General features: G+C 37.1%; 1 protein-coding gene across 1 annotated transcript in view; it reads right to left on the reverse strand.

Annotated features, from left to right (window-relative positions):
- LOC140160938 (uncharacterized) overlaps window positions 1-25,403 on the reverse strand; it is a 54,752-nt gene extending 29,349 nt beyond the window's left edge. Inside the window, 8 exon segments of the mRNA XM_072184286.1 lie at window positions 3,495-3,648; window positions 5,453-5,594; window positions 5,597-5,617; window positions 8,000-8,131; window positions 9,238-9,390; window positions 11,647-11,763; window positions 12,647-12,978; window positions 25,273-25,403. Of these exon segments, the coding sequence (XP_072040387.1) occupies window positions 3,495-3,648; window positions 5,453-5,594; window positions 5,597-5,617; window positions 8,000-8,131; window positions 9,238-9,390; window positions 11,647-11,763; window positions 12,647-12,890 (963 nt within the window). The 5' untranslated portion in view covers window positions 12,891-12,978; window positions 25,273-25,403.
- Window positions 25,404-27,881: the final 2,478 nt, after the last annotated feature.

Below are 27,881 nucleotides of genomic sequence, written 5' to 3' on the forward strand. Positions count from 1 at the left end.
GCTATGTAAACCCCCAGCTAGGTAATTTGGAATTACAAGCAAGCTTATCGTGCAAAACAAGTCTGAAAGGGGATCACCCAGAGTTCAAGACTCCATTTTAAAGGTGATGCACAAAACTTAACATGCAGAAATTGCAGCCAACCAAATTTTAAAATCAATGAATTATGAAGAAAAAAAATATCTAGGCCTAATTAATATTCATAATTAACGAAAAGTTTTGTAACTCGATATCATGTCTCGAGTTTAAACTTACCCAAGAAAAGACTAAATAAATACCCTAAATAATTTTTATGCAATCTCCGGTCAAGGAAGAGTTTACAGTATAAAAAAAAAATTTGTTTTAGGATGCCAACATTACTCGCATTCATCAGCTTGCATACATCCCTTTACACACAAAAGTCCTGCAGGAAAAAAATTGCCCTCACACTCCCAGGTATATCCATCTTGTTCAGTCATCAGCTCACATACTGACCAACAACTAAAAAGAAACATGCATCAATCTCCTAAACAAAACAATCTTTTCAAAATCAAAACTCACACAAGCAAACAAAAGAGATACTACAGAAAAATGCAAGATGTACCAATCACAGAGAAGAGAAGCAGTGAAGTGAATCAAGAAAGAATACAGAAGTAAAACCAAGGGGTGACACTAAATTCACGGTTGTTCTATTAGCAACGAAAAAAAAAAAAAAAATTCAGCTGGTTTACTAGCTAGAAAGTGAGGCCAGTTATCGATCCGTTATAGCTCGTTATGAATAATTCATGTTCGACCCCTTGGATCATGTTAATTGAGTTTGGCAAATAACAACGTTGTTAGTTTTGCGAACTTTGCCTGTTCAATGAGAGTATACACGCCCCCAATACATCTGGGCACAAACCAGGCTAAAACGATCCAGTTTAATGAAATGGCGGACGGGTATTCCCATCAGGCACCAGTGATATGTTTTTTCAAAGAAAGTCTACTAATTTGATATGAAATGACATTTTGCAGTAGCAAAGTCAAAATTAGGACTTGCTGTCAATAATATGAAGGAAATATGTGACAGAGGCAAGGTGGGAAATACAAGTAGTATTTAAGTTATAATAACCTTTGATACCCGACCTGACCTTCCATCATGGCGCCATGATTCGTTTTATGTATTTCTATTATGCTCTCAAGTAAAATAAAATACCAATCTGCGCTGAGCAGACAATGTTACCAGCTCCCAGCATGAATTATTGATTTTATACAGAGGTAAAGAAATGCACAGTGTATGTGCATGATGTGCAAGCATACTCCAAATATTTACGGTAAATCTGAATAGTGGTCACATGGTGACATATCATGTGTTCGGGAAAACACATGGCAACATTTTAAGATTTCAGGCTTGTTTACTAGTTAATTGCCATTTGTACTCTTTATTATTTATCTTTGTTAATTAACATATATTTTAAATGCTGATAAATCTTGGTTGGCTGCCCATGATATCTGTTAAATTCAATGTTTTATGAATATAATTCTACCACGCAGGGGGGGGGGGGGTCACGCAGCAGAATTTCACATCACCTGACTTAGCTAGATTTTGAAGCTCTGCTCTTCAAATTCATGTAACTTTCAAAGTTTATACATTTAATATATTTAATAAGATACTAATTTTTTGTTATAACCAACTGGTACACGAAATATACTAGCTTATCACCTTTACAGAAAGGTGATTATCAGCCTTCACTCAGCAAATTCACATGCCCGGCATATATGCAGCCATTCTCCGTCTGGATAACATGACTGTCGCCCTCAATACGTCTGGGCGCAATTTTAAATAACAATACGCTATTTACATATCAATGTGGCCTCATGCTAATTTCTAGCGCCGCTTCCAGGCCTATTCCGTGGTAAAACAGGTGTTAAACAAAAAGATGAAATTGAAAGGAGCTGAGAGGTACAAGGTCAGAAAGTTTCAGATAAAAACAGAGGGCAGTAGATCAAATCAGTAGAAGTAAAAGCAGAGGGTGATGGCACATCCAAAATATTAAAAAATCTACATTTTTATAAAATTAATCAAATTCCTTATTTCCGACAGTATAACATTACACTTATATTAATATTAAAGGCCCATTCAGTGATTCCAGCAAAACAAAAAAAGAAATTGTTAATAAATTGCCTAAAAGTGAAGGGATAAGTCATTAAAATTGTCATTAAGTATTTTTGAAATTAAAATTTGGCCAGAAATTAGGAAAACAGTAGTATTGACAAAGTTGATGTAGCTAATTTCTCTACTAAGAAATTTCAATTTCATGTAAAATGTCTTATTTTGTCTTTAATACACGGCTTTCGGCTTAACCACTAGTGGGCTATGTTAGCACATCTATGACACCAACAAAGGTGCCAAACTCTGGATTTTGATGATTTTTACGATTGTCTGGATGAGCAAATCATCGAATGGGCCTAATAGAGGAAAATAAAATTTGTTTGTGAGGAATGATAGCACACAGATCAGGCAGATGGAGGTTATCTTTTACTGAAGCACACAATGGGTTATTTTTATTTCACTTTCCCATAATATTTGAAATAACCTTTGATGAACGCGTACTACCGTGATGTTGCAAAGTCAAAGCTAACAACATGTACAGCGCAAAGTTCATTCATAAACTTCCACTCGGCAACAGCAGATCGCCTCAGCAGCCAATCAGAGACAAGTGCATTTCAATGCAGTAAATACGCAATGTATGCTAAAATACGCTCTCGTCAAAGGTTTACTGCAAAATATTCTACCCTGCCAATTTGTATTCCTTTGCACGTGTTACTCATTACATATTTTATTTGATTGCTTCCAGCTGGCCCACCTGCTACTTTATGCATAGTTAATAGTTGTGTAATGTTAAATTCATATTTTGTAATTGATTAAGTTTGGTAGTTTTATTATAGTGTAAAGCACATTGAGGAATCTGTGATTCATAATGTGCCAAATAAATGATATTTTATTATTACTATCTTCTCTGTTAGTATTTTGATCCAGTTGGTTAAAGTTTGTCTGCTCATTTATTGTATCACCTTTATGTATAGTGCAGAGCTGCCAACATTGGAATATGTAAATGCAGAAGATTTCTGCGAAGTGTAAAAAAAGCTTATGATGTGGTGCTCAACACCCCCCCCCCCAAAGATCCTGGATGTTAGCTTTTTGAGACCCTTACAAATGCCTTTCCAAGGCTACTTGACCTTTTGTTCTGCAGAAGGACAGGACAGTGGACGTATAATTGATTTTGTTTTGATTTTTTTAGCCAGATGGCTGTAAATGCAGAAGATTTAGACAGATGGCTATTATGGGAAAGATTTTTAAAATATGTATTGTAGAAGACAGAAGATTGTCAGCAAATGAGTAAGTCTCCTGCAGGATCAAGAAGGGTTGGCAGCTCTGATAGTGTGATGTTGGCCTTATATTATAAGTCCCCTAAGTTAGTTAAGTAGTTAGACCAGCAAAATTGTATAAAATAAGAATAAAATGTATATTTTATACCTTAATTTGGTCCATTTCTTTCCTCAGATCTGACACAGATACATCATGACATTCAGATATGCTGTAGAGATTCATAACTTCAACAGATGGTAATGCCTTCATGATTCGATCCATCAGACCAGTGGTTACAACCTCACCGCACAAAACGATAAGCCTGAATTGTAGAAAGTAATAGAACAATATTAAATGCAATACAGGGCAGCAGACCAGAGGTAGTTCTTTTAAGAGAAGTAATATCTTGTTTGACTAATTCAAAGAGGCATGTAGCCAGCGGGTGGGACTTCCAAAAATGTGAACTTTTTCAAGGAAAAAGATCCACTTCAACGGTCAACCACACTTAGCACATATTCAATCTTTTGGTTTTGGTGGCTTAACCCTAACCTTCCTGAATACTACAAAACACTACTTGATATATGCGCTGTTCGTGCATGCATCCCACATGGTGTGATGACGCAATCGCCCTAACTGATATATAGGCACGGTTTAAGCTGGCCAGTGAAGCCCAAGACCAGTGGCAAAGTGTCGCCGACCGAGTGCTTGGCATGCGAGGGGTCTCGGGTTCGAATCCCACCCAGAGCAAACAACTTCTTTCCTTCTTTTCATATTATGTTGTTGAAACTGATTTTGTAATAGTTACTTGCCTTTATGTTGCTTACGTGTGTATTTTATTACTATAGTTGTTTTAAAGTTGAAGCTATTGTTGGGCATGCTATGTATATTTTGCCTTGCATGCTTAATTATTATACTTTGCACTTTAATTATGTTTGTGGTTTTTAAAGTTGTTGTTATCATGTATATTTTCCCTTGCATGCTTTTTGTTGTATTTTTTAAGATGTTAAAGATGTTTGTAAAGCGCATTGAGAGCATTTCTGTTGTAATGCGCTATAAAGTACTTTGTATTATTATTATTATTATTATTATTCTCTCTTTATTCTTTCCTTCTTTCCCTTCCCGTCGCCAAAAAGCCCTTAGGCGGTTAGGGTTAGGTTACCACTATCGAAACTCAGTATAGGCTTCCTTAACCCTAACCCTCCTGAATACTACAAAATACTACTTGATATATGCGCTGTTCGTGCATGCATCCCACGTGGTGTGATGACGCAATCGCCCTAAGTGATATATAGGCACGGTTTCGCTGGCCAGCGAAGCCCAAAACCGTGGCAAAGTGTCGCCGACCGAGTGCTTGGCATGCGAGGGGTCTCGGGTTCGAATCCCACCCAGAGCAAACAACTTCTTTCCTTCTTTTCTCTCTTTATTCTTTCCCTTCCCGTCGCCAAAAAGCCCTTAGGCGGTTAGGGTTAAGATGTGTGACCAAATAGTTGTCTTTTTGTAACACATTGTGTTTTCTACCTAACACAGGGGTGGAATTTCGTTAAGTGCCACAGGAATCCAATCGAAATTCCACCCTTGCTCACACTGAGGCCCATCGCTCAAATTGCTCTCCGTGGTTTGGATTCTACAAGCAGTATCTTTGTGACCCATGGAAATTTTTCATTTCTTTTGTGGTCTCGGCTGTGCGTATCACGTACACGAGTGTAAACACACAGGCGATAAACAATCACGCTGATTGGCTGATCAACAGTCATGACAACAAAAGACATTTTACCCATTGGTCATCGGGTTGTAGAAGAGGAGGAGACCTTGCAACTTCTACACGATCCCCAATCACCAGCACATAACTGGACTACAGAAAAAAAAAAAAACTTTAGAGGAAAAAACTTGTCTTTTTGCCTCACCTCATGTCTTTCCATGAGGTAGTGACATCTTGTCAAAAAAACTTTAGAGGAAAAAACTTGTCTTTTTGCCTCACCTCATGTGTTTCCATGAGGTAGTGACATCTTGTCAAAAAAACTTTAGAGGAAAAAACTTGTCTTTTTGCCTCACCTCATGTCTTTCCATGAGGTAGTGACATCTTGTCAAAAAAACTTTAGAGGAAAAAACTTGTCTTTTTGCCTCACCTCATGTGTTTCCATGAGGTAGTGACATCCAAGTCATCAGCATCCAATACTGCTTCCAGGAGTGATGGAGTGAACAGCAGCCTTGTGATTCTGTGATCCTGAAGAAACTTAACTAGAAGTGGTGGGTCATAAATTACATCATCGGAATGATGTACATTGGAATGCCTTTGAAGAGAGATAAAAAATAATGCAAAAAGTTAGGCCAAAAAAAAAAGGTTTGTCTCAAAGCTCACAAGAAATTTAAAAACAAATGCGAAATGCGATTTTTTAAAATTTTTATTCCTGACTTTTTTTCATGGTATTTTGAGAAAAAAGTCTGATTTTCACCAATTTTTTCTGGAAAAAACTATAAAAATTTTTTTTTTTTTTTTGAAATAAAAAAAATTTCCGCATTTGTTTTTTGTCAAATCGTGGGTTTTTACAAACGCGAGTGAAAGTTTTGAGAAAAACTTTTTTTTTTTGGCCTTATATCAAATAATTGTACTGCAAAAACAGGTGTTAATATTTGAACACTAAATTCATTGAGCGTAACATTTATTACACATGATATTAGCATAATTAAAGTTACAATACTTTGTATGATAAAATTAACACTAATGGCACAGTGTTGCTTAAAAGTGTCAAAATATTAATACTAGTTTTTGTATAGATGAGCTGACCTATGACATCACATCTTTACATTCAGGATGCCCTCCATTGTTTCTATGGCAACCCACATCAATCTTTTTCAAAACCTAACTGTCAAAACATTTGTTTTTATTTTGTGATATTATGTAGCTTGTTGCATCGTTTTAGAAAGTTTGATAACAATTTTGGTGTTATTTTCCAAAGTTATAGCAAAAAAAAAATCAACTTTATCCATGTAGGCTATAATAGTATAGGGTCTTCTGCCTCACAGGTTTTTATTATCTCAGACCAACACAGGGGGTATACCAAATATAAACTCATGTCAACTCATCTACATGGTGTATTAAAATAATTGGTACCCATCAGTTTCCAGGGACTATGGACAACACTACCACATCAAAATGAAATGTAGGAGCTACCTTATTTATAGAATAGAATGGAATGTTATAAAATCCAGGTCATTTCAAAAGGATCCACTTTTGCATATTAAAAAGCATGCTTGTTAGTAAACAGCAAAATTTGATATGTGTACCAATCATATTGATACAGACTGTATTGCAAGTTCATATCAAAGACTACATTTGGTGGTATTTAAACTTTGATATTCTAGAACCAGTATTAAGTTCAGATTTCCTACTGGTACATGGTTCCAAATATTAGTTGAAAGGTCGAACAAGATACAAAGACCATATAAAAGGACTGGTCAAATGCTATACGAGCAGATAAGGCCAAGTAAAAATAAAAAACATGTTTAGCGTCCTGGTGTTTTGAAAAGAGGGAAGGAGGAGGTTTTTTTACGAAACTGCTCTAAATACCCATATTTAACGCCTTAGTTTGAGTATTCAGCGTTGTAAATAATATCCAAAATAAATGAGGAGGAGGCACTGTGATCACAAAACTCTTCTGAAATGTGTCTTATACATTTGCAACGTTGTATACAAAATTTAAACTTCTCAAACATCCTTGAGTTATAAAAAAAAAATTACAAAACAAAAAAAAATTTGAAAAATCTCCAAAAAAGGAGGAGGGCTGGGACGCTAAACTTGTTTATTTTGTTATTCGGCCTAATGGGCTATTCCAGAACTTAATGGCACCCCTCTATATTTTTGGGAATTCCCAGACCAAAATTTTATCCAAAAAAACAAAAACAATAATAGACAATAAAATGATTAAAAAATTGGGAATTCCCAGTGTCCATAAAGCAGACAGGCAAATTTTGGCCAAAATTTATGGGAATTACCAGGGGGAGCCGGCCAATTTGGCTCAATTTTGACGTTGTCATTGGTTTTACACGTAAACACAAAAATGTCTCAAATTATTCCAAAACTGTACGTATGTTATTAAGCACTATTTTATCAGTCTAAATCCGTTGAGGTTCGCCAGTGAACCTCATTGTAAGTACTGTTTTTATATATTTTTTGTATGAATAACGCACGATATGTTACGCTATATACTGAAAATTTCCCCCACGTGTATCAATGAGTTTACGTGGTGTAGTGGTTACGGATCTCGCCCGCCACGCATAGGGTCCCGAGATCGATTCCCATCTCCGGCAATTATTAAATTTTTTTCTTTGAATTTAAAATTATTTATTTTCATGTGAAAATTTATATATTGCACTGGGAAATATATTTTGTGCATTTTTTTTTTTTTTTCTGTAATGGGGCCACCCGGCCAATAGAGCTAAAAACGGAACTTGGCTCCGGGAAAAAATTAATTGCGTCAATCGTGCAGGCATGTTGCCGTCATATTGTCTGTTGCCACATTGAATAATGTAGTCCACCATCGTCTGGGAATTACCAAGCCTAAAATAAAAAGGAGCAAAAAATGGTGGAAAATTTGTGTGAATACCATGTCTTCCTTAGCGGGTGGGGGGGGTGCCTTTAATTTCTGCCTAATGTCAATGTTGATATTTCTTACCTTTTGATAGAGGTCTAAACATTTCCCAGACAAAGAACACATTGCAAGCGACTCTGTCATCTGGCTGGAATGGGTAATTCTCATGTCTCCAAGTGTATGAGAAAACAGCCCCTCGGTGTGGACACATAATTCCTGCGCATGATTTAAAAAGAGATGTTCGTTAATTCATTTCACCAATATTATTTTACTGATATTTTTAAGTATATACAACAGAAACATGATGAATATGATCTACACTTTTGTTCCATCAAAATAATTACCATTCTACCAGGGAATTTGATTTTGGAGACCATTTCCCAATCAATTTTGGATTTTAATGAAAATATTTATTGGTTTCTCCTTCATGAAAATATATGCATGAATTATCTTATTGTCAAGACTTCACTGATGGGTAAGACCACTTTCTAGCTACATCTACATAAATACTCAACAAAGTTGCATGAAAGCAATATCTAGTTAATCAAAGGCGCCAGTTGAAAACAACATGACTATGCAAAACTGAGGATAAAATGACATGTAATTACATATTATTAATATGCTTTATTCTGTTTATGCCCAAGGGGGCAAGCAAAATCAACCTATTTTGGGCACATTTTAGCCACTCAGCACCCCCTCCCTCATGCCGGATGCACTCTGAGCTCCCTGGGTAAGTCATATCTGGATATGCCCTGCATATAATCCCTACCTTGATACAAGTAAGTATGCTTACATTGAAGATAATAACGGTTTCTTTTCTTTCTGTGGTGTGGTGTGTGTAAGCGACGGTGGAGTGAGATGCGTATGTGTTTGCTGGCAAACACTGATGTTTTTATGAAACTTTACATTCCATAAATGTTACTGCAACCGAGGACCGTCCTCGTTTAGCTGAGATGAGCAATTGACTGCAAACAGCCTGATAATGCATTTGAGGTTGACAGGTTGAAATCCAAAAACAATTGAACAATTTGTGTAAAATTGTCAACATCCTCGGTTAGGAAAACCAGAAAAAAAACCCCACATCCATGTTTGGATAGTTTTTTTGTTTTTTTTCCATTTTTATTCATTCACCTGTACTTGGGCCTGGTGGAAGGGAAAAAAGAACAAACAGACATGGTTCACCAGACCCCATCATAATTACGGTAACCAAGATAGATACAAAGATACAATTAGAATTGTCCCTGTTTGCTGGGATGTGGGTGTGGGTGTGTACATGCAATACCTGTAGGGGTGTGGGTGTGGTGTGTGCATGCATATGTTACCTTTAGGTTTGCCTGTCGTTCCTGATGAGTAGACCAAATATGCCAAGTTATCAAGATGTACCTTGGGAGCTGCAGATATGATGCCATGTTTACTGTTTTCTTCTTTTAATCTTGTTTCCCAATCTTCATCAAATGTTATCACATTCTTTGTACCTGCAAGAAAATAAAACAGAGTTACTCTGTTTTTCTTATTTATGATAGGACGGTTGTTTGATGTGATCATTTATTAATTTTTCTAACAAAACATTATATAATGTTCAATTCTTGACCTGAATAATACCAACAGCAATCATGCTAATAAACTATTTTGTAGCAATTTTTAACATATATTTTTGTTTCTACATCAAATTATTCATCTTTTTCTGTTTTTTTGGTGGTAATTTTCTGTACATTTGTGTGAAAATTGAGGGCGCTATTTACATATATCATAAATTGAAATTAGCCAAATAATATGAGTCATACCCTTGTCATTTGGTAGTCTTTTTGCTGATGTTTTAATGCCATTATACAAGTGTCTACCCCTTGTAAAGATACAAACAAGATTTATGATAAATAGCGCCATCATTGTTCAACTTTTCTTAAAAAAAGGCTTAGTTTTACATGCCATCAAGCAACCGTGGGCTGGGGCTGTGTTTTTGAATTAGAGAATAAGCGATAGGAATTTTTATTTTGCCTATCCTCTACCGTGTGATAGGCGACAGGCAGGTCCAATATTTTGAGTAGTGGATGCCGGCGCAGCGGTATCCACTACGATAAAAAATATTGGACCTGCCTGTCGCCTATCATAGGTAGAGGATAGGCAAAAATAAAAATTCCTATCGCTTATTCTCATTCTTAGTCAGTTAAATATTATTTTAATAACTGCAAACTATTTTTTTAAAGCAAAAACTAAGTTACCGTCATAAAAACTCCCCTCATTATAAAATGAACGAAACGTGTTTACAACTTCACGTATTCTGTTGCGGCGTACTGCTAGCTAGCGTCACGTATTCGCACTAGTCTACGCATACATCGCGATACATACGCGCAACTCTACAAGCGTGTAAGGCATTAACAAGACGCAGGAGGACGTGGGGTCGACTACGGCCTGATAAACGGCACCAGAAACCTAGCGAGTGTCCCACCAAAAACGCGTATACGAACTAGACCACTCCCACTGACTAAGAATAACCTCCACATCTCATTCCATTTCATTTCATTAAAGAAGCATTGTGGCCCTAAGGCCAAATTGAAACCAAACCAAAGACATCAAAATATTACAAAATTACAAATACAAAATATATAAACAACAAATTTGAATTCAAATGCAAGATTAAAGGTGAAAAATATTGCACATATAAAGCATAAATGGACATTGCCACATATCAAAACATCAGCATACAGGTGTGAGTCGGGTGTGGGTGGAAAAAGGGTACACAGGTGTGTGTTTACAAACACAGGAATTCAAGGAGGTTAATCCCAAAAAGCAGTAATTCGAGGAGCTTCTAAAAGTGGAGAATCCTATAGGGGGGTTAGGACATCTTTTTCTGGCATTTTTGCCTCCAATTCGAGGAGTTCCATAATTATATTTTTGCTAAGTTCTCCTCACACACCTCCTCACATTCCTGTGAAAACTCCTCGTTTTGTACGTAGAGTGTGTACACCCAAACGCACTTCACACACTATGCTTTTCCGTCTCCTCGTTTAGACTGCACTACGAGTATGTAGGGGTGAGTGCACACACACCCCTGCATGCAGATGCACACACACATGGTCCCTTCACCTCTGAACACAAACAACACCCAACCACCACAGAAAACAGCCACCCACACCTGCACAATATACTCACACACACACATACCTAATTCCATAGATTCTCAAAAAATTGATAATCTATGCTAATTCACACCACAGCCACACCGCACAATCACACATATCTCTGAGCGCTAACATACTCCAAAACACCTGGTACTCTCTCATGCTCCCACTCACATATACAAATAAGAGATCATATATAAATTATATAAATATAATAATGACACCTGCATACATGTAATATTACAGCAAAACTGTTTAAATTGCCAAAAGGATAAACTACTGATTCAATAAATTAATAAAATATGGCACAGGATGTTCTAACTGGAATTTTTGATATTGTACTTGAATTGTGGAGATTTCTACCACGGGCTTCAAACCTAGTGGGGGGGGGGGGGGGATGAGATGACTAGTACAATGATCTATTACTATACCTGCATATTGACTATGTACTACTGAATTCATTTTGTGAAACTGCATTAAATTTTATGGTACAAGCAATATTATTTTTTCTCTTGATATCATTTCTTGAGAAAGTTGAAGCTCTTTGAAACCCTGTTCAATTTTATGCAGGGGGATGTTTCCACTCAGTATTGTGAAGAGAATAAAGCATACCTTTCAGATTGAGTTCTAGTTCTTTCACTGATAATACTGCTACTGGTTTGGAATCATCTAGGATAGAATCTAGCAATGGCTGAGGGTAGGACACATCCAGAGGCATGTATGCTCCACCTAGCAAGCAAAGAAAACAAAGAAATAATTGGATATGTTTATTATAACTGCATGTATTTTGTGGAGATTGCCCTGAATTGGCAATTCTTATTTCTCATACCAAGTATTTTATCAAAAACATAACTTGCTATAAACACTTAACTTCTTATGTTGAAGACCAAATTAAAAACATCTGAATCAAAATGTCTACTAGTATTTTGATTAGTAGATCTATACACCATGTTTGCTGAATTTTCCAATGCTAAAATGTTAAATGTGTACATTTGCCTTGTTCCAATTGAGCTATAGATGAACGGTCAAGGATAAATTTTGATATTGTACTCCTTTTAAACTCCTAAATAAGCAAATTCAATTAGAGTATAAATAATATTGTTATTTGGCTAAAATACCAATTCAAAAATGTAATAATTATAATGATAATAATTATACAAATTAATGTACTGTAATCAATCAATCAATCAATCAATGCAAATAATTTCCATTGGGTGTCAAATATCTATCAGAATACAGATATATATTTCAGGTTTGGGTAACTGTAGTTCAGGTGCGAATCTGTCATTCTCTCAAGGGTGGATCCAGGGGAGGGTGTGGGGTCTTCCCCCTCTAAAAAATAATCACTTTTATGGTCCAATAGTTTGGGACTGTGGGGGATGGTAACCCCTTACGCTCCCCATGAATAGGCATTTGCCGTAACATAGGGGCTATTAAATGATGCCAGTTAGAATTTTTTATCCAAGACTGGACTCCCCCTGTCAAAATCTGGATCCACCCAGCTGCCCTGGGCCAGCTGCATTCTCTGATATATATATATATATCAACACTGAACATGTTGTAGCAGGTGATTCAGATGTCATATATTACTAGCCCCATTAGATAGACTTACCAGCTTTGAGAATGGCAATATATGATATCGGATACTCTAAAATCTTTGCCATGTAGATTCCGACCACTGAATCAGGAACGACACCTTTGATGCGTAGATTGGTTGCAAGGATGTCGGTAGCTTGGTCCAACTGTCGGAATGTCATCTGCCGACTGTCCGCCATGATGATGGCGACATTATCGGGTGTGGCCTTGGCCTGTCGGATGAACATTTCATGCAGGCATCCATGTTTCTCGTAGTCCATGTTTCTGTCGTCGCAATCCAATATTTCGTATTACAAAGCAAGATCAAGTTTGGTCAAATTTGTTGCAGTGACTATAATATAAGTAGAGCTAGGAGAGAAAGACAAATAAAAGGAAGGTCTGTCAAAAAGAGAAGAAAGCAGGAAAACCATGCCTTTAACATGTTTAGTATATATATATATGCATGTTTGCAACATAGAAAATAATTACCCAAACATATCAAAGTACAAAAAAACAACAAATTATCTGATATGATGTCTGGGTCAAAAGCTTTTCAAACAAGAGTTTTATGAACAAAAATCACTTTAAAACACAGCAAGTCATTGTCATCTTATATGAACTCTATGTGTTAATATCACCAAGTATGGCAGTATTGTCATCAAACCATTATAGCAAAATGAAATCCCACCTCATCTAGACTTACCAGTTTCAGTGGTCAACAAACATAGCATAGGCACTACTGCCGGCAACCATGCACTTGGCCAAAGTACTATTACACATTGTATTTCTCAGTTATCATGGTTATCTAGTTTAATATGGACATACCACCTGACGATTATCATATTGTTATCATTGGTAAACAGAGTACTATTGTCATTGATAAGCTTTTAGTTCACAGGGATGGGTCAACTAATGGTACTAATTGTGGTGCCCAAAGCGATACCCCCCCAAAAAAAATGATCCACTTTTTTCTGTAAAAACATTGAAAATTAGCTCTTTATTTAAGGATAAATTCACAAATGGTCCACTTTTAAGGGGGTACTACACCCCTGGCCAATTTTGTGCCTATTTTTGCATTTTTCTCAAACATAGCACATTGGTGACAAGTAAGATATGTATATTATTATAGGGGCAAGGACTACAACTACTGTACTGAAAATTCACACTCAAATCAAGTAGTTATTGATTTATTGATCAAATATTGGTTTTCCCTCATTTTTGACTGTAACTCCACAACTGTTGTCCGTGCTGAAATAAAATTTCCAGTGCAGTAGTTGTAGTCCTTGCCCCTATAACATGTATAATATACTTATCTTACTTGTCCCCAATGCGCTATAATTTTTGAGAAAAATGCAAAAATAGGCACAAAATTAGGCAGGTGTGTAGTACCCCCGTAAGGTCTACTTTTTTTAAATCCCTGCACCCCAATAAATCCTGCTTACTGATATTGCCTGTTGAAACCTATTTGAAATACCATTTCCCATAGCTTTATCAGCCGAAGTCTGATGCAGCTCTAGAGCCAAAGGGTAGATCCCGGCGGCGGGCGGGGGGAATTGCTTGTCTAGTAAAATGTAAATCTAGATCTAAATCTAAATCAAACCAATCGCCACACACTACATGGCAACACATATTGCATAAAAGTTGATAATCTTAGGCACAAGAACCAAATTTGTGATAGCTGTTGGAGTGTCGGTATTGTAACGGTCTCGAATTGAACATTACGGTATGTAATGTTTTGTTCTAAGAAACATAATAATAAATGATTCCATTCAACACCCGTGTGTTGACATGGTCAAAGCTTTTGTTTGCTTTCATATGTTGTTTGTGATTAAACCATGGGATTGTGGGTTATTGAACTTGTTTTCTTGATACCAGACTGATATGATTTGTTGATCACTCCAAAACAATGGTCTCAAAGGATATAATGTCAATATTTATATGTAGAGATCTGATGCAAAAAGTGAATAACATCCACTTTGCTTGATTTGAGATAAAGTTTAACCCTAACCGTGCCAAATCTAACAAAATTCAACAAAGCAAAACACTGTGCATGCATATGAAATTTTCAATTTTGAAGGATGATGAAGGTCATAATGTAAGGCCACCTTCAAATTGAGTGCCCAAGTGTATTCTCTCCTGCTGGTATATATGGAGAATTTTCCAAAAATGAAACTTCTTGAAATTTCTAAGTAACTTTTTATGTATGTCTGTTTAAAAACACTTCTTCAGTCTTTTGGCAAAATCATTAGTGCCACAGAACTGCAGCTCTGCAGCTCAAATACGGCGGTTTCATCTGACATTTAATATGAGTTGCATCAGGCAGTATGTGAAATAACAGAGTTACTCATTTCACAGCGGTATTTCAGAGGTTACAACATTTTCACGGTAAGCTTTAGCCACTCAACTGTGTGCGTGCTGTGTGACTGCATGTGCATTCATTCAAACAAAGCAAGCCCGGCCTAGCCACTTAGGCACTAGGCCTAGCATACATGTATACCTAGGACTCTGTCTATGATAAAGGCCTTGTGTTTCTAATATTTTAACCAATCAATGAAAAAGAAAAAAATATTAATGAAGGATATCAATCAAATATTTACTGCTCTAAATTCAGGATCTGGTGGAATCTATTGGTCCCCTCGTTGAACTGGAGACCAGTAGATTCCAGCAGATCACTCATGAGCAGTAAATATTTGTATACTATTGCCCGCCTGCTTTGAGTGTGATGAAAATTGCATTTTTAAGAATATTACATCTTTTTTTTACTTATTGATGAAATGATACAATTACCAAATTATGTTTATTAATATTTTGATGAAGTGATATATAATTACTGAATGTCGTGGATAAAATGGTGAGAATTGACCACCCCAGTGACCCAAATAACCCCAAATCTTCAAGGACTAATTCATGATCTCGAAATCCACAGGTCTCTTGTCGACTTGATTTTCACTCAAATTGAAACATTTGATGTCAGACTGGTCCACATTAATGTGACACTTAAGACTTGGAAATCATGTGACCTTGGATGCCACCAATACATTCAAGGTACCCATAATGTGGATTAGGATTAAAATTGTTTATTCGACCAAATTCTAACCAAAAGTCTTAAATAATGGCATTTTACAATTGACCTCAGATGACCTTTCAACTCACTATATGACCTTGAACACCATCAAAAGATGAGAGTTCCCATAGTGCAGCTATGACCCAAGTTTGGTTGCAATATAGGATCTGAACTGGTCATATGAGACCAAATTTTAATTTACAAGTTGACCTCAAATGACCTTTGACCTCAGTCAAGCCTGAAAAAAAAAGCAGACTGGAACCAGGAGCAATTTGTTTTTGAACATTGCTCCTGGTTCACTAGGATTTTACAAGCACCGGGAGCAATATTTGAAGAAACAGGAGCAATTTTCAAATAGTAAATCCTTTTCTGCATTATATATACAATATAGCATTCCAGCACTACTGCACCAAGTGCAAAAACTGGAAACAGGAGCGATATGACCTTGCACACCACCTAAAAATAGTAGCCAGAGTTTCTGACCATGGCCCACTTATACTGAAAATCTAAACTCAATCAGCATATATATTTACAAGAATGTATCCTGAGGTACGTATGGAAGCAAGTATGGCGGGACGTTGCAGGTTGGTGGAGGCATAAAAACAGGAAAACCTATTTTGTTTTTAAAATGTTTGATTGGCAGGTAACTTGATGTGCCGACACATATCCCGCACCCGTGGCACCCTCCTCGGTAATGCACGATGAGCCTTTTTATTAACCATTTTTGATACATAATAAACAATAATAAACACTACTAATTCTATTGAGAATTCCTGGGAAATTTGCGAAATTTGAGTAAAAGGTTGCTGACTTCAGCAACTTTAGGGTAAAAATCAGTTATTTTTGTGCCAAATTTGTCCTTTCTCAGCTGAGCGCGATTACCTGGCTGATGGTGACTGTACCCACTAAGTTTCAATTTTTACTAATTTGACGTCAGATGACCCCGAAATGACCTTCCCCAAATTTGGCTCTAAATGGTGACTTTACACACCAAGTCTCATGCCCATATGACAGTTTTTAGTAATTTGACCTCCGATGACCCCTGAGTGACCCTGGATGACCCCAACCAATACAAATTTGTTCTGACTGGGGTCAAGATGCACCCACCACCAAGTTTGAGAAGCGTCGACCCTAGTCTCCAAGAAAATAAGCAGACAGAGAAGCTGGCCGCAATGTCCGAAATCCCTTTCTTCAAATACCTATGGAGTCACAGACAGAGTGACATGACACACTACCAGTATTATTTAGAGGTTAATAACTGCGCATCGGTTATTTGGAGGGCATTGTGAAAAATCTAAACATTTTGCCTTTGGAACCGAGGAATATCCCGAGGGGCGTAGCCCCGAGGGATATTCCGAGGTCCAAAGCAAAATGTTTAGATTTTTCACAATGCCCGATATATTACCGATGCAAAAGTTATTAACCTCATTCATAACCAAATCACTTTAATCTCTTCACCTTACAAAATAACACAAAATTTTGCTCAAAAGTTTATAAAAATAGATGATTTTTACATCTTCCCTTGCCAAAAATCGATCAGGCTAAAACTGAACGACCAATAACAAAAGTGCGTATCACAATCTGTGCAAATATGGTAGCGCGCATAATCCAAATACGCAGCCAGCGCCGCAAGCAGTTTGTTGGACGCTCAATACCGCGCACGCAGAAGTCAATTGTGTGCGACATTGGAACAATTACGCATTTTGCGGTCAATTGTGAGATATTAATGACCTCGATTTGCGTTAGCGTTTTGCATAAATAATAAAATATGATTGGATCGCACGCATCGCGTTTATTAATGAGGTTATGAATATAGACTAGTTGGTGACCCTAGTCTCTGAGAAAATAGGCGGTGTTAATAAGAGTGACTGGCCATAGCAACCTCTGGGGAGTAAGAGTAAGACCCCAGGATGGGGTCCTTGGGGTGAAATCCGCTAACAAATGCAAACTTGGTCTGGCTCGGACCAAGTTGCACATACCCACTGAGTCTGAGGAACGTGTGACCCCTAGTCTCCGAGAAAAAGGCAGACAGAGAGACTAACAGACAGTGATGACACGACACACTACCGGTATTATTTTATAGACTATTTGGTTACCCGTATTTGGCGGTTCTCGTCTGGGCGCGATTACCTGGCTGATGGCGACTGAACCCACCAAGTTTCATGCTAATCCGATATTTTTTGCTAATTTGACCTCAGATGACCCCTGGTGACCCCAAATGATTTTCCAAAACTTTGGCTCTAAATGGTGATTGCAACCACCAAGTTTCATGCCCATCCAACAGTTTTACTAATTTGACCTCAGATGACCCGAAATGACCTTCCAAAATTTGGCTCTAAATGTTGACTGTACCCATCAAGTTTCATGCCCATACGACAGTTTTTAGTAATTTGAACTCGGATGAATCCTGGGTGACCCTGGATGACCCCAAAATGACCTTCCAAAAATTTGTCCCTAAATGTTGACTGTACCCACCAAGTTTCATTCCCATACGACAGTTTCTAGTAATTTGACCTCAGATGACACCTGGATGACTTCAGGTGACCTTGACTTACTAACCAATACAAACTGGTTCTGTCTAGGGTCAAGATGCACCAACCCACCAAGTTTGAGCAATGTGGGACCCCTAGTCTCCAAGAAAAGAGCCGGACAGACAGACACCCAAACAAACAGATGGACAGACAGACACACATATTCCGGTGAATTATGTTAGGATTTATTTATTCATTACACTTCATCACTGGTACATATAACATTATTGCACAAAATATTGAAAAATATAATAAATAAATAGAATCTTTTTTTCAAAAAACATGTTAAAAGAACGCAAATTTATCTGAGCTTCCTTGGCCAAAGTTACACCCCCACCAAGTTTGAGCTCCATGAACAATTTGAAATTTTAATGTTTTTTGACCTATGACCTCAAAACCGTAGGTCTGACAAAAAGGTTGCCATAAAAACTTTTGTTTGTTAGTCCAAGGTATACCCACCCACCCACCAAATTTGAGCTCTATAGGCAATTAGAATTTTTACCTTTTCTGACCTATGACCTCTCAACCGTAGGGCTGAAGAAAAGGTCAACGTGGAAACTTTTGTTTGTTAGTCCAAGGTCCACCCACCCACCAAGTTTGAGCTCCATAGGGGCAATTTGAAATTTTGACCTATGACCTCTTCACCATAGGTCTAAAGAAAAGGTCACCGTGGAAACTTTTGTTTGTTAGTCCAAGGTCCACCAACCAACCAAGTTTGAGCTCTACAGGGGCAATTTGAAATTTTACCTTTTTTGACCTATGACCTCTTCACCATAGGTCTAAAGAAAAGGTCACACCGGAAACTTTTGTTTGTTAGTCCAAAGTCCACCCACCCACCAAGTTTGAGCTCCATAGGGGCAATTTGAAATTTTTACCTTTTTTGACCTATGACCTCTTAACCGCAGGTCTGACGAAAAGGTCACCGTGGAAACTTTTATTTGTTAGTCCAAGGTCCACCCACCCACCAAGTTTGAGCTCCATAGGAGCAGTTTGAAATTTTTACCTTTCTTGACCTGTGACCTCTTAACCGTAGGCCCGACAAAAAGGTCATCGTGGAAACTTTTGTTTGATTACACTTCAATTCAACTTGACCCCGTCCTTTGACCTTAAAAAATATAAATTCGTTCTTCCTCATACCAAGCTGCACCCACCCACCAAGTTTGAGGAATATGCGACCCGTAGTCACCGAGAAAATAGGCAGAAAAATAGCAGGAAATTTTGCATATATTTGAACATGTTCCTAATGATTTCCTACACCTTTTTAGACCTTTTTTTAAATCTTTCAACCTGCTAAAAAATGCTTGCACCCCACAATTTTGGCCTGCCAAAAAATCTTTGCCCCCCCTATAATTCACCACCCTGGGGGTACACATAATTATTGCACCACCCCTTTAAGAAATTCTGAGAGGATAGTGCCGGAATCATCTGTTGAATTAACATGGATTGTCTCCGTTCAGTGGTACCGTATTGAATATACCGCATTCGTTCCAATAAGCGCTCATGCCCCAATAACCGTGTGTCATGAACTCGCCACCCTTAGCGTTACATGACAAATATTATTAATTTTTACACCAACCGGGTTTCTAATTAGATTATCTCCACAATCATCAACCCTAAACTAGCAAAAGTATACATTTTTGGAAAGCTGAAGGCATAAGCAATTCAAATATATACATTTCAACTCATTATACAGGGTGACCTGCAAGTTATACAGGGTGTTATACAGGGTGGAATAAAAAAGATTTTGATAAAAAATGGGCCACTCAATGTATTGCTTATTACCAACTTAAAGTAATAAACTGGAAGTAAACAACATTCATTTGGTTAGAGGATACAGAGAGCCAACTGACTTTGGAAGAAAACAAAATCACAGCTGTTTGGTAATCTCGAAATATAGGGTGTCCCAAAGTATGTTAGATTTTTTTACAATTCAACATATTTTGAACCTAAACATTTTCCTCCTAACCCATACGGAAAAATATGTCCATATTTAGATTCCTCATCAAATTTCCCTTCAGAAAATCTATACTTTGACTATGATAGGATAAGTAATTAAAATTTTACAGTAAGCACCGGATAAAAAACGCGATTTTGGAAGCCAAAAACGCACCACGATATTCCAAAAACGCATAAAAAACGCGATTTCCTGAAAAAACGCAAAAATTTTTTTTTTTTTTTTTTAATTTTTTTTTTTTGAAGTTGTAGACCCTAAATTACTTGTTATTGAAGGTTGGCACCTCCGAAATACTGCTACATAAAAATTTAAAAAAAGATTTAAAATTCTGAGATTTTTTTCAAAACTGGATAAATTTGTACATTTTAATTACTTTTGCTTCTATTGAACAGCTAGCAATGCATGTTAATTCAATATGTCCCTGGCTGTTCAATAGAAGCAACAGTAATTAAAATGTACAACTTTATCCAGGTTTGAACAAAAATCTCAGAATTTTTAAATCTTTTTTTTTTTTTTAAGTAGCAGTATTTTGGAGGTTCCAACCTTCAATAACAAGTAATTTAGGGTCTATAACTTCTAAAAAATAAAAATTAAAAAAAAAAAAAAAAAAAAAAAAAATTGAAAAAACGCAATTTCACCCAAAAACGCAATTGCGGCCGCAAAAACCGCGATCGCGTTTTCCTCCGGTGCTTATTTTACAGTAACTTTTAGATTTTGAAGACATCTGCATTACTTACTACAGTGTTTAATATGACAATGGGTAGTTTTGTATGGAAAAGTTTGTATTTTCTAGACTAAACCAATCATAAATGATTTTGTAGAATTGTTTAGCTGTAAGTCCATTAGTCTTTTAGATGCTAAATAGAGTCCAAATCCAATTTATAGCCTTTACAGAAGCAGATTACGCACTAAAAATACCAATCCCATAGAGTTTGTGTGTACCACATCCCCCACCACCACATCCCCCACCACCGCCACCCTGCCCATTCTGAATTCTATGAAGCACAGTGTCAGTATTAAAAAAGTTCAAGTATATCTTTTTACAGGGTTGAAAGTGCATTTTATTTAGCAATAAAATCAGACCACAAGCATGACAATAACTTCTTGCTTGACAGAGATATCATCATTTGTTTTGAGTCGACTTAAAGGATACCATTAATGTTGAAGTGACAGAGAGACATTGATACAGTGAAATAGCTGCAGGACCACAAGTCCTGCGTAAACTTGCAATACATTTTCTGCATCAGAAAAGCTACTAGAACGTCTCAGGACCCTTTTAAAACATATGTAAATTTGTCTCTAATAAACGCCCCTCATGAAAAAATTAGGTAAATGAGGTAAAAAAATAAGCGCCCACCAAAATGACTTTGTTAAGCGCCCCACGGTTGTTTGATGTGATCATTTATTAGTTTTTTTTAATAAAACATCATGTACAGCCCAATTTTTAGGCTTAAACAGCTTAAAGCGGTCAATATTAATGTATACAGATGCTTTTGAGTAATTTTCAACTTTAATTTTCCCTTATTTACAACATTATTCACTTCTTCACAGCATTTTTTAAAGATTTTTCGGATATAAAATGTATCTATTTATGAAAAGATTGGTGGCGCTATTTAGATACTGGAAATTACTCTTTCAGGCTTTTAATAATAATAATTCATTTATTTTTTGATGAAATACATGTATGTTTACAAAAATATCTTTGTTGCTTGTTTCACCTATTCCATTTAAATGACAGTATTGATTACCTACCCCTTGCAAATTAAGAAATATGATTTATGATAAATAGTGCCATCTATAGTTTGCATTTTCTTAATAATGAAGCCAATTCTATATCAAACAACCGTGGCCCCGGGCGCTTATTGGAATGAATACGGTAGGTATGAAAGGTGAATTTTAATTTGCCACCAAACCACATCATTTTATATTAAAGCCCTTGAGTAAAGAAAGCCAAAACTGAAAAGATCATTTTGTCATAGCACTTTCCGCAGCAAATAGTTACATCTTGTCAAAGGTTGACTTTCATCAAAAATATTCAGCCAACGTTTTTATGCATCAATTAAAAAAACAAAACAGCATAATCTCATGATAGAGCAGCTTTTCTATGTGGAACTGCTATCAAAATCCCTCTAAAATTCCATGTGCAATTATCTCATCACAAAAATAAATTATATGGGTCAAGTGCCCATGGGAGTACATGTACTCCCATAATATTTTTGGCAAATCCTACACCCAATGACCCCATTTTAGGCTAATGAAACTTGATGTTGAGTTTAGCGTCCCATTTTTTTCAGCTCATAATGAGGCAACTATTTCATTATTTATTATTTTCAAGGTTTCATTATCAGCGGCCTTTTACCAATGCTTATGCGCTTTTGTTCATTCTAATTGGGTATCATGAAGTCGCAATATGGTGTCACAAACACACATAAACATTTATAAAAGTATAATTATCTTGCTTTTTGTTTTTCAAGTTTTAAAACAAACTAAATGTATTCCGAAGTAGGCCTATACCATGCCAGTCTTCTTCACTCCAATTTGTACTACCCTCTGCGTATACATTTGAGGATAGGAGGAAATGGGGGGGGTTGAGTCATTAAATACAAAAATAACAATCATGCAGAACATTATGAAATAAATTTTTGGCACTAATTTGTCAAAACTAGGTCTTTTCTAGTTAAATTATTTACAACAATCTGGTAAAAACATTTGGCTAGGTTGATTTCTCTTCTAGTGTACCCTGGTATCCCAAAGGTACAATTCTCGCTATTCGCAATAAGAGGCGCCGCCAGCTGGTTTGCGATGTAATCGTGATGTATCATGGGAAAATCGTGATGTATCATGGGAAAAGGTCGACATCAAGTCAGCATAATATGAATATTACCATGCTATTACATAGGAACACGTGACAATATTTTTTAGTTTGTCAATATAACGGTATTACACGCAAATCGATAGAGAAAAAATTAATTGTGCACATTTCAAATCACATTATTAAGTATTATTGAGTATCGATTCGCGAGTAACACCTTTATTTTGACAAACTATAAAAATATTGTCACGTGTTCCTATGTAATAGCATGGTAATATTCAGATTATGGACTTGATGTCGACCTTTTCCCATGATACATCACGATTACATCGCAAACCGCTGGCGGCGCCTTTTATTGCGTAATAGCTAGAATTGAAATAATTGATAGAGCAAGGGTCAAAAACCTGTATATTTTTAATGCTAAAATATTTAGATGAATTCATCTAATAGTTCTCAAGGCTTTCTATAGTTTTTGAAGGGTTCAAATACAAAAAAAGAGGTTTAAAAATTTTGCAGAACAAAATTTTCTTTCTGGTTTAGTAGTAATTTGCAAAATAATGAATTATTTTCAGATTTAATATCTCAAACGCGGCACAAAATTCATAAGGCGGGCGGTGGACGCTAAACTCAGAATCAAGTTTCAAGTGCCTTATTAGTAGCTTACACTGAATGACCCCCCTTTTTTAAACAATTGAGGCGTACATTTTGATAAAAACAAATGAGTTTTGTCTATTTTTTATTGTAAAATTGGGTAATTATTTTTTAATTGTTAATGATGTTAAATTTTGGGCACTCCCATACAAAATTACCCCATTTTTGACATTGCCAACACCGAATGACCCCCTTTTTTCTGAAAATTTTAACACTGAGAGACCCCTAGTTTCGTATGCTGGTGGGCACAGGTACGTCACTTTCATATATTCAAGTGCCTCCCCCGGGTCAAATGAAGGGAGTGTTCACAAATACTTTGGTGGGGGGACTGGAAAATATTTTTTTCATGTCAAATTTTTTAACCCCCTCTTTGTGAACCCAAAACTTTTTGACCCCCTCTTGATGGACCTAAAACTTTTTGACCCCTCCCTGTCATATTAGGTTCAAATGAAAACTATTTTGGACCCCCCATTATAATGTGCTATTCTACATCAAAGGACAGAGGAAACATATTAATGATATTAAAATTTGTATTCGTGTGCAATGAAATTGTACCCATGTCATTGATATGGCGTGCGCAGCACATTGAAAGTGGGGGCAGGTTGTTCAGTCAGTCCCCTGAATGGAGTCTGATTTAATAAATAGGAGCAAATTTTTATTTTTTCCCCTGAATGACCAACAAAAGTGGGGGCATGGTTTTATCATTTTGTAAAGTAGCTCATCATAAGTATATGTTTATGCAACACAGTACCCCGGTATCCATTTATGATTGGAATCAGTGGTGACGGAAGCATTACAATTTAGGGGGGTCAGAGAGAATGGTATCAGACAAAAATGGCAAAAGATTGTAATATCTGTGTAAAGTTTTGGCAATATTGGCCAGCAATACAACAACGCGTGCAGGGCTCATTGCACCAGCAATTCGCTCACGCCACATTGCTATAGTCTGTTCACCTAAAGCATGGAAGTACAGTGTACCATGCCTAAAGCATTCGCAAGTATGTTTGTAAATAGTGCCGTACTATTACGCTGACTTTCGTATTCGGCGAGGAGGGCGATTTCGACCTCCTGGTTTGTTTACAAACAGAGAGGTAGACAAAAACCGTTCCTCGTGTCCAAACACTCAAGTATCAGAAGGATGGTCCACAATAGCGTGATTCACGTAACCTGAATAGGGATTAAAAAGCTGTCACGTAGAACCATGTGCTTCTATTGTCCAATTTGCCATCAAGATTTCATATGGAAACAGTTCAGACCCAGTACAAGATCATGTCAGAAATTAATATTTTGTTCTGGGTCTGATTATTCGGACTAGTTTGTAAACATGACCATGTTGTTGTACTGTAGCAGGGATCTCTTGGCTTTAAAAAGCCAAGTCTGCAGGACGGGGTGCAGGTGATTCAAGATAAATTAATGGAGCTCAATCCCCAGGCATGATCTACAATCCATACGCCCCCGGCATATAATCCGAGCCCCATACTCATATCCCGATCATGACCATCACGGGGACCGGACCATCATGCATCGATCGTCATCATTGATCATTCACAGTTTACATACCGGCTGCACATACCCCTACATGACATAGGAAAGCTTACATCGGCTTGTCGTGACATCCGAATATCCGATTTATTGAAGATTTAATACTTACATAATTGTGTAATTCGTGGACAGTTTGCACTTCTTTGTATTCATACATCACTAGCCGAATATGATTATTGTTCAAGCCGGGTGTTCAAGCAAGCTGAACCACTATCATCATCAGCTGTGCCTGTACATGTATGCACTGCTATACATGTGCGATGAAAACAGTGACGTAAATGTGGGGGAGTCGGGACGAGTAAATCGCGAGTTCAAAGAAGGCGAGTTAAAAAAAGAGTTATCTCCACATTGAGCTCCACCCCCACAGCTCCCCACAAATATAATAGGCGGGCGGGGGGGGGCATAATCCTTTCTGGTGGGTAAGTTCCCGGTTATTGGGCGTTCACCCAAGAATTGGAGATGGTGGTCTCCGTTGGGGGGGGGGCACTCTCTAAAAATGGGTGATGGATGATCAGTGCGGCCACATTGACCCCCGCATTGACCCCATGTTTGAACTCCCTCTCACCCAATGACCCCCTTTTTTGTTTTACTGAACTTTTTGTTTTCCTGTAACCAAAAAACCCCGTTTTTCACAAATTTTGGAGAAATTTCATAATGAATGACGCAGGCCACTTAAGTAGGCCCTACTTGTCCATTGTGCATCCCGGTTGTGCATATGCTACTCTGGATATTGCATTTAAGCTTAAAACTCTGATTTAATTAATTTGTGCCCAATTGATAGGCCCTAGAGTTTCACATCTGATCTTTTCAGTCACCTTACTCCCTCTGTTCGTTAGCTTCCCAAGTTAACTCGGGCTTTCGCGATTAATAAACTGGTACGGTAGATTGTAATTGTTCAGTATTGAAGTGCCAATATAATTATGATATTATGATATGTTGCATTCAATAATATAAGCCAGTAAGCCTACGTATATTTTACTTTTACTGTCACTAATATAATTATATAAACTTTTTCATAACAATTTTATACTTGTATTTTGATGTATACCCGGTAATAAATATCAGTATAATTTCGAGTTCACCTGAATGCTTTCATCATGGCATAGTCTATGAATGACCCTGTTTTTTAAATTATTTTTCTTCAACTTTTTCAAATTCAAATTTTTATACTTTGACCCAAATGATTTTCACTGAATGACCCCTTGGTAAAGATTTTCCAAATTCTCACTGAAAGACTCCTTGTTTTGGGCCTTCTCACTGAAAGACCGGGTCAAAGTTCACACAGAAGTCAAAATTCAAATTGCTCAAATGCTGTTGAAAAGTTCTCCAAATTATTCCTCTTGTCATGGTGATCCAGAAAAAGTATAGTTTTACCTGTGTGATATACCCTTCTGGAGTTAGTTAAGGGGGCGCAACACTAAATCACTATACGCATTTTATGTAAGAACGAAATTCGGCTAATATAGTCCATATGAGATTGTATAGCGACCATATCTACCGACATGTTCACTTTAAATCACTCAATATCAGCTCATATGAATTCGACAAGTGTCTTCAATGATAACATGCAGAAAAAACCGGACATTTTATCTCAAAAGCAAGTTTCTGTGGCGGATGAAGACAACTTCCGATTTTGAAATGTGAGTGGTGAATTTAGTATATTTTTAGGCCATATTTTTTGCACCGCGAAATAGCGAAAAAAGTCAACGGTCATCTATATATGCCGACAAAAGTTTTGCAATCTACAGAAACAGAGCTTTAATTTGATACCAAATTTATTTTGCCAAGTACAGGACGCCAGGAATGGCGCTCGAAGTAGGCCAAAATCACACGTTATCCTATGGGACACTTATTTAGTGTTGCGCCCCCTTAATAAGCTAAAAGGTCAAAGGTCACGATTTGACCTCCACAGGGGTCAAAACCTGAAAAATACTCTCAATTTGTCCATAATTCTCAGCAAAGATTTTCAAATATTTGGTAATAAATGAGTATAGGCCCTAATTCCTCAAAGTTGACTGCCACATCAAGACAGTGGCGGCGCCAGGAATTTTTTTGGTGGAGGGGGGGGGGCATTGAGGGGGCAAAGTGAATTTTAGGGGGGCAAAATCACCAAATTTTGCGCAAAATTGCAGCAAAATGTTCGTAATTTTGGGTTTTAGTACTGGGGGGAAACAGGGGGGAAAGAGTTGTAACTGGGGGCATTTGCCCCCTCATGCCCCCCCCCCCTCCCTTGGCGCCGCCACTGCATCAAGATAGTGTTGGTCTCAAGCATCTCCTGCAGCTCAAATACCGTAGGCTACAAACTCCAATTGAGCAGTGAAATTATAACATCATTTGCAAATGGGGCCCGGGAAATGGGGTAAGTCACCATTCGGTAGTGCTGTGATGAAGATGTAATATAGTAAGTGTCCACTTAACCCACTGTCCCACTTACCCCATCTTTCCCTATGGGGTGCTTTACTCCCCATTCCAGAAAAATACAGCACTACTTTTTTGGGATTAAAAAAATATTATCAACTTCTGCCAGATGAAACGTAGGCCTACATGTAGCTCAATCCTAATCATTCATTTAGTACTCATGAACTAGAAATACAAGAAAAAGTTCGCTATTTACTAATTTCTTGAAAAAAGAGCCAAAAACATGCATTTTTGGCATTTTTTGTGTTACTTTAATTAAATGATTGGTTATAAGAATGAAACATGTCTTTTCCAAACATT

The sequence above is a fragment of the Amphiura filiformis genome, chromosome 9 (genome assembly GCF_039555335.1).
Source record: "Amphiura filiformis chromosome 9, Afil_fr2py, whole genome shotgun sequence".
Taxonomy (NCBI): domain Eukaryota; kingdom Metazoa; phylum Echinodermata; class Ophiuroidea; order Amphilepidida; family Amphiuridae; genus Amphiura; species Amphiura filiformis.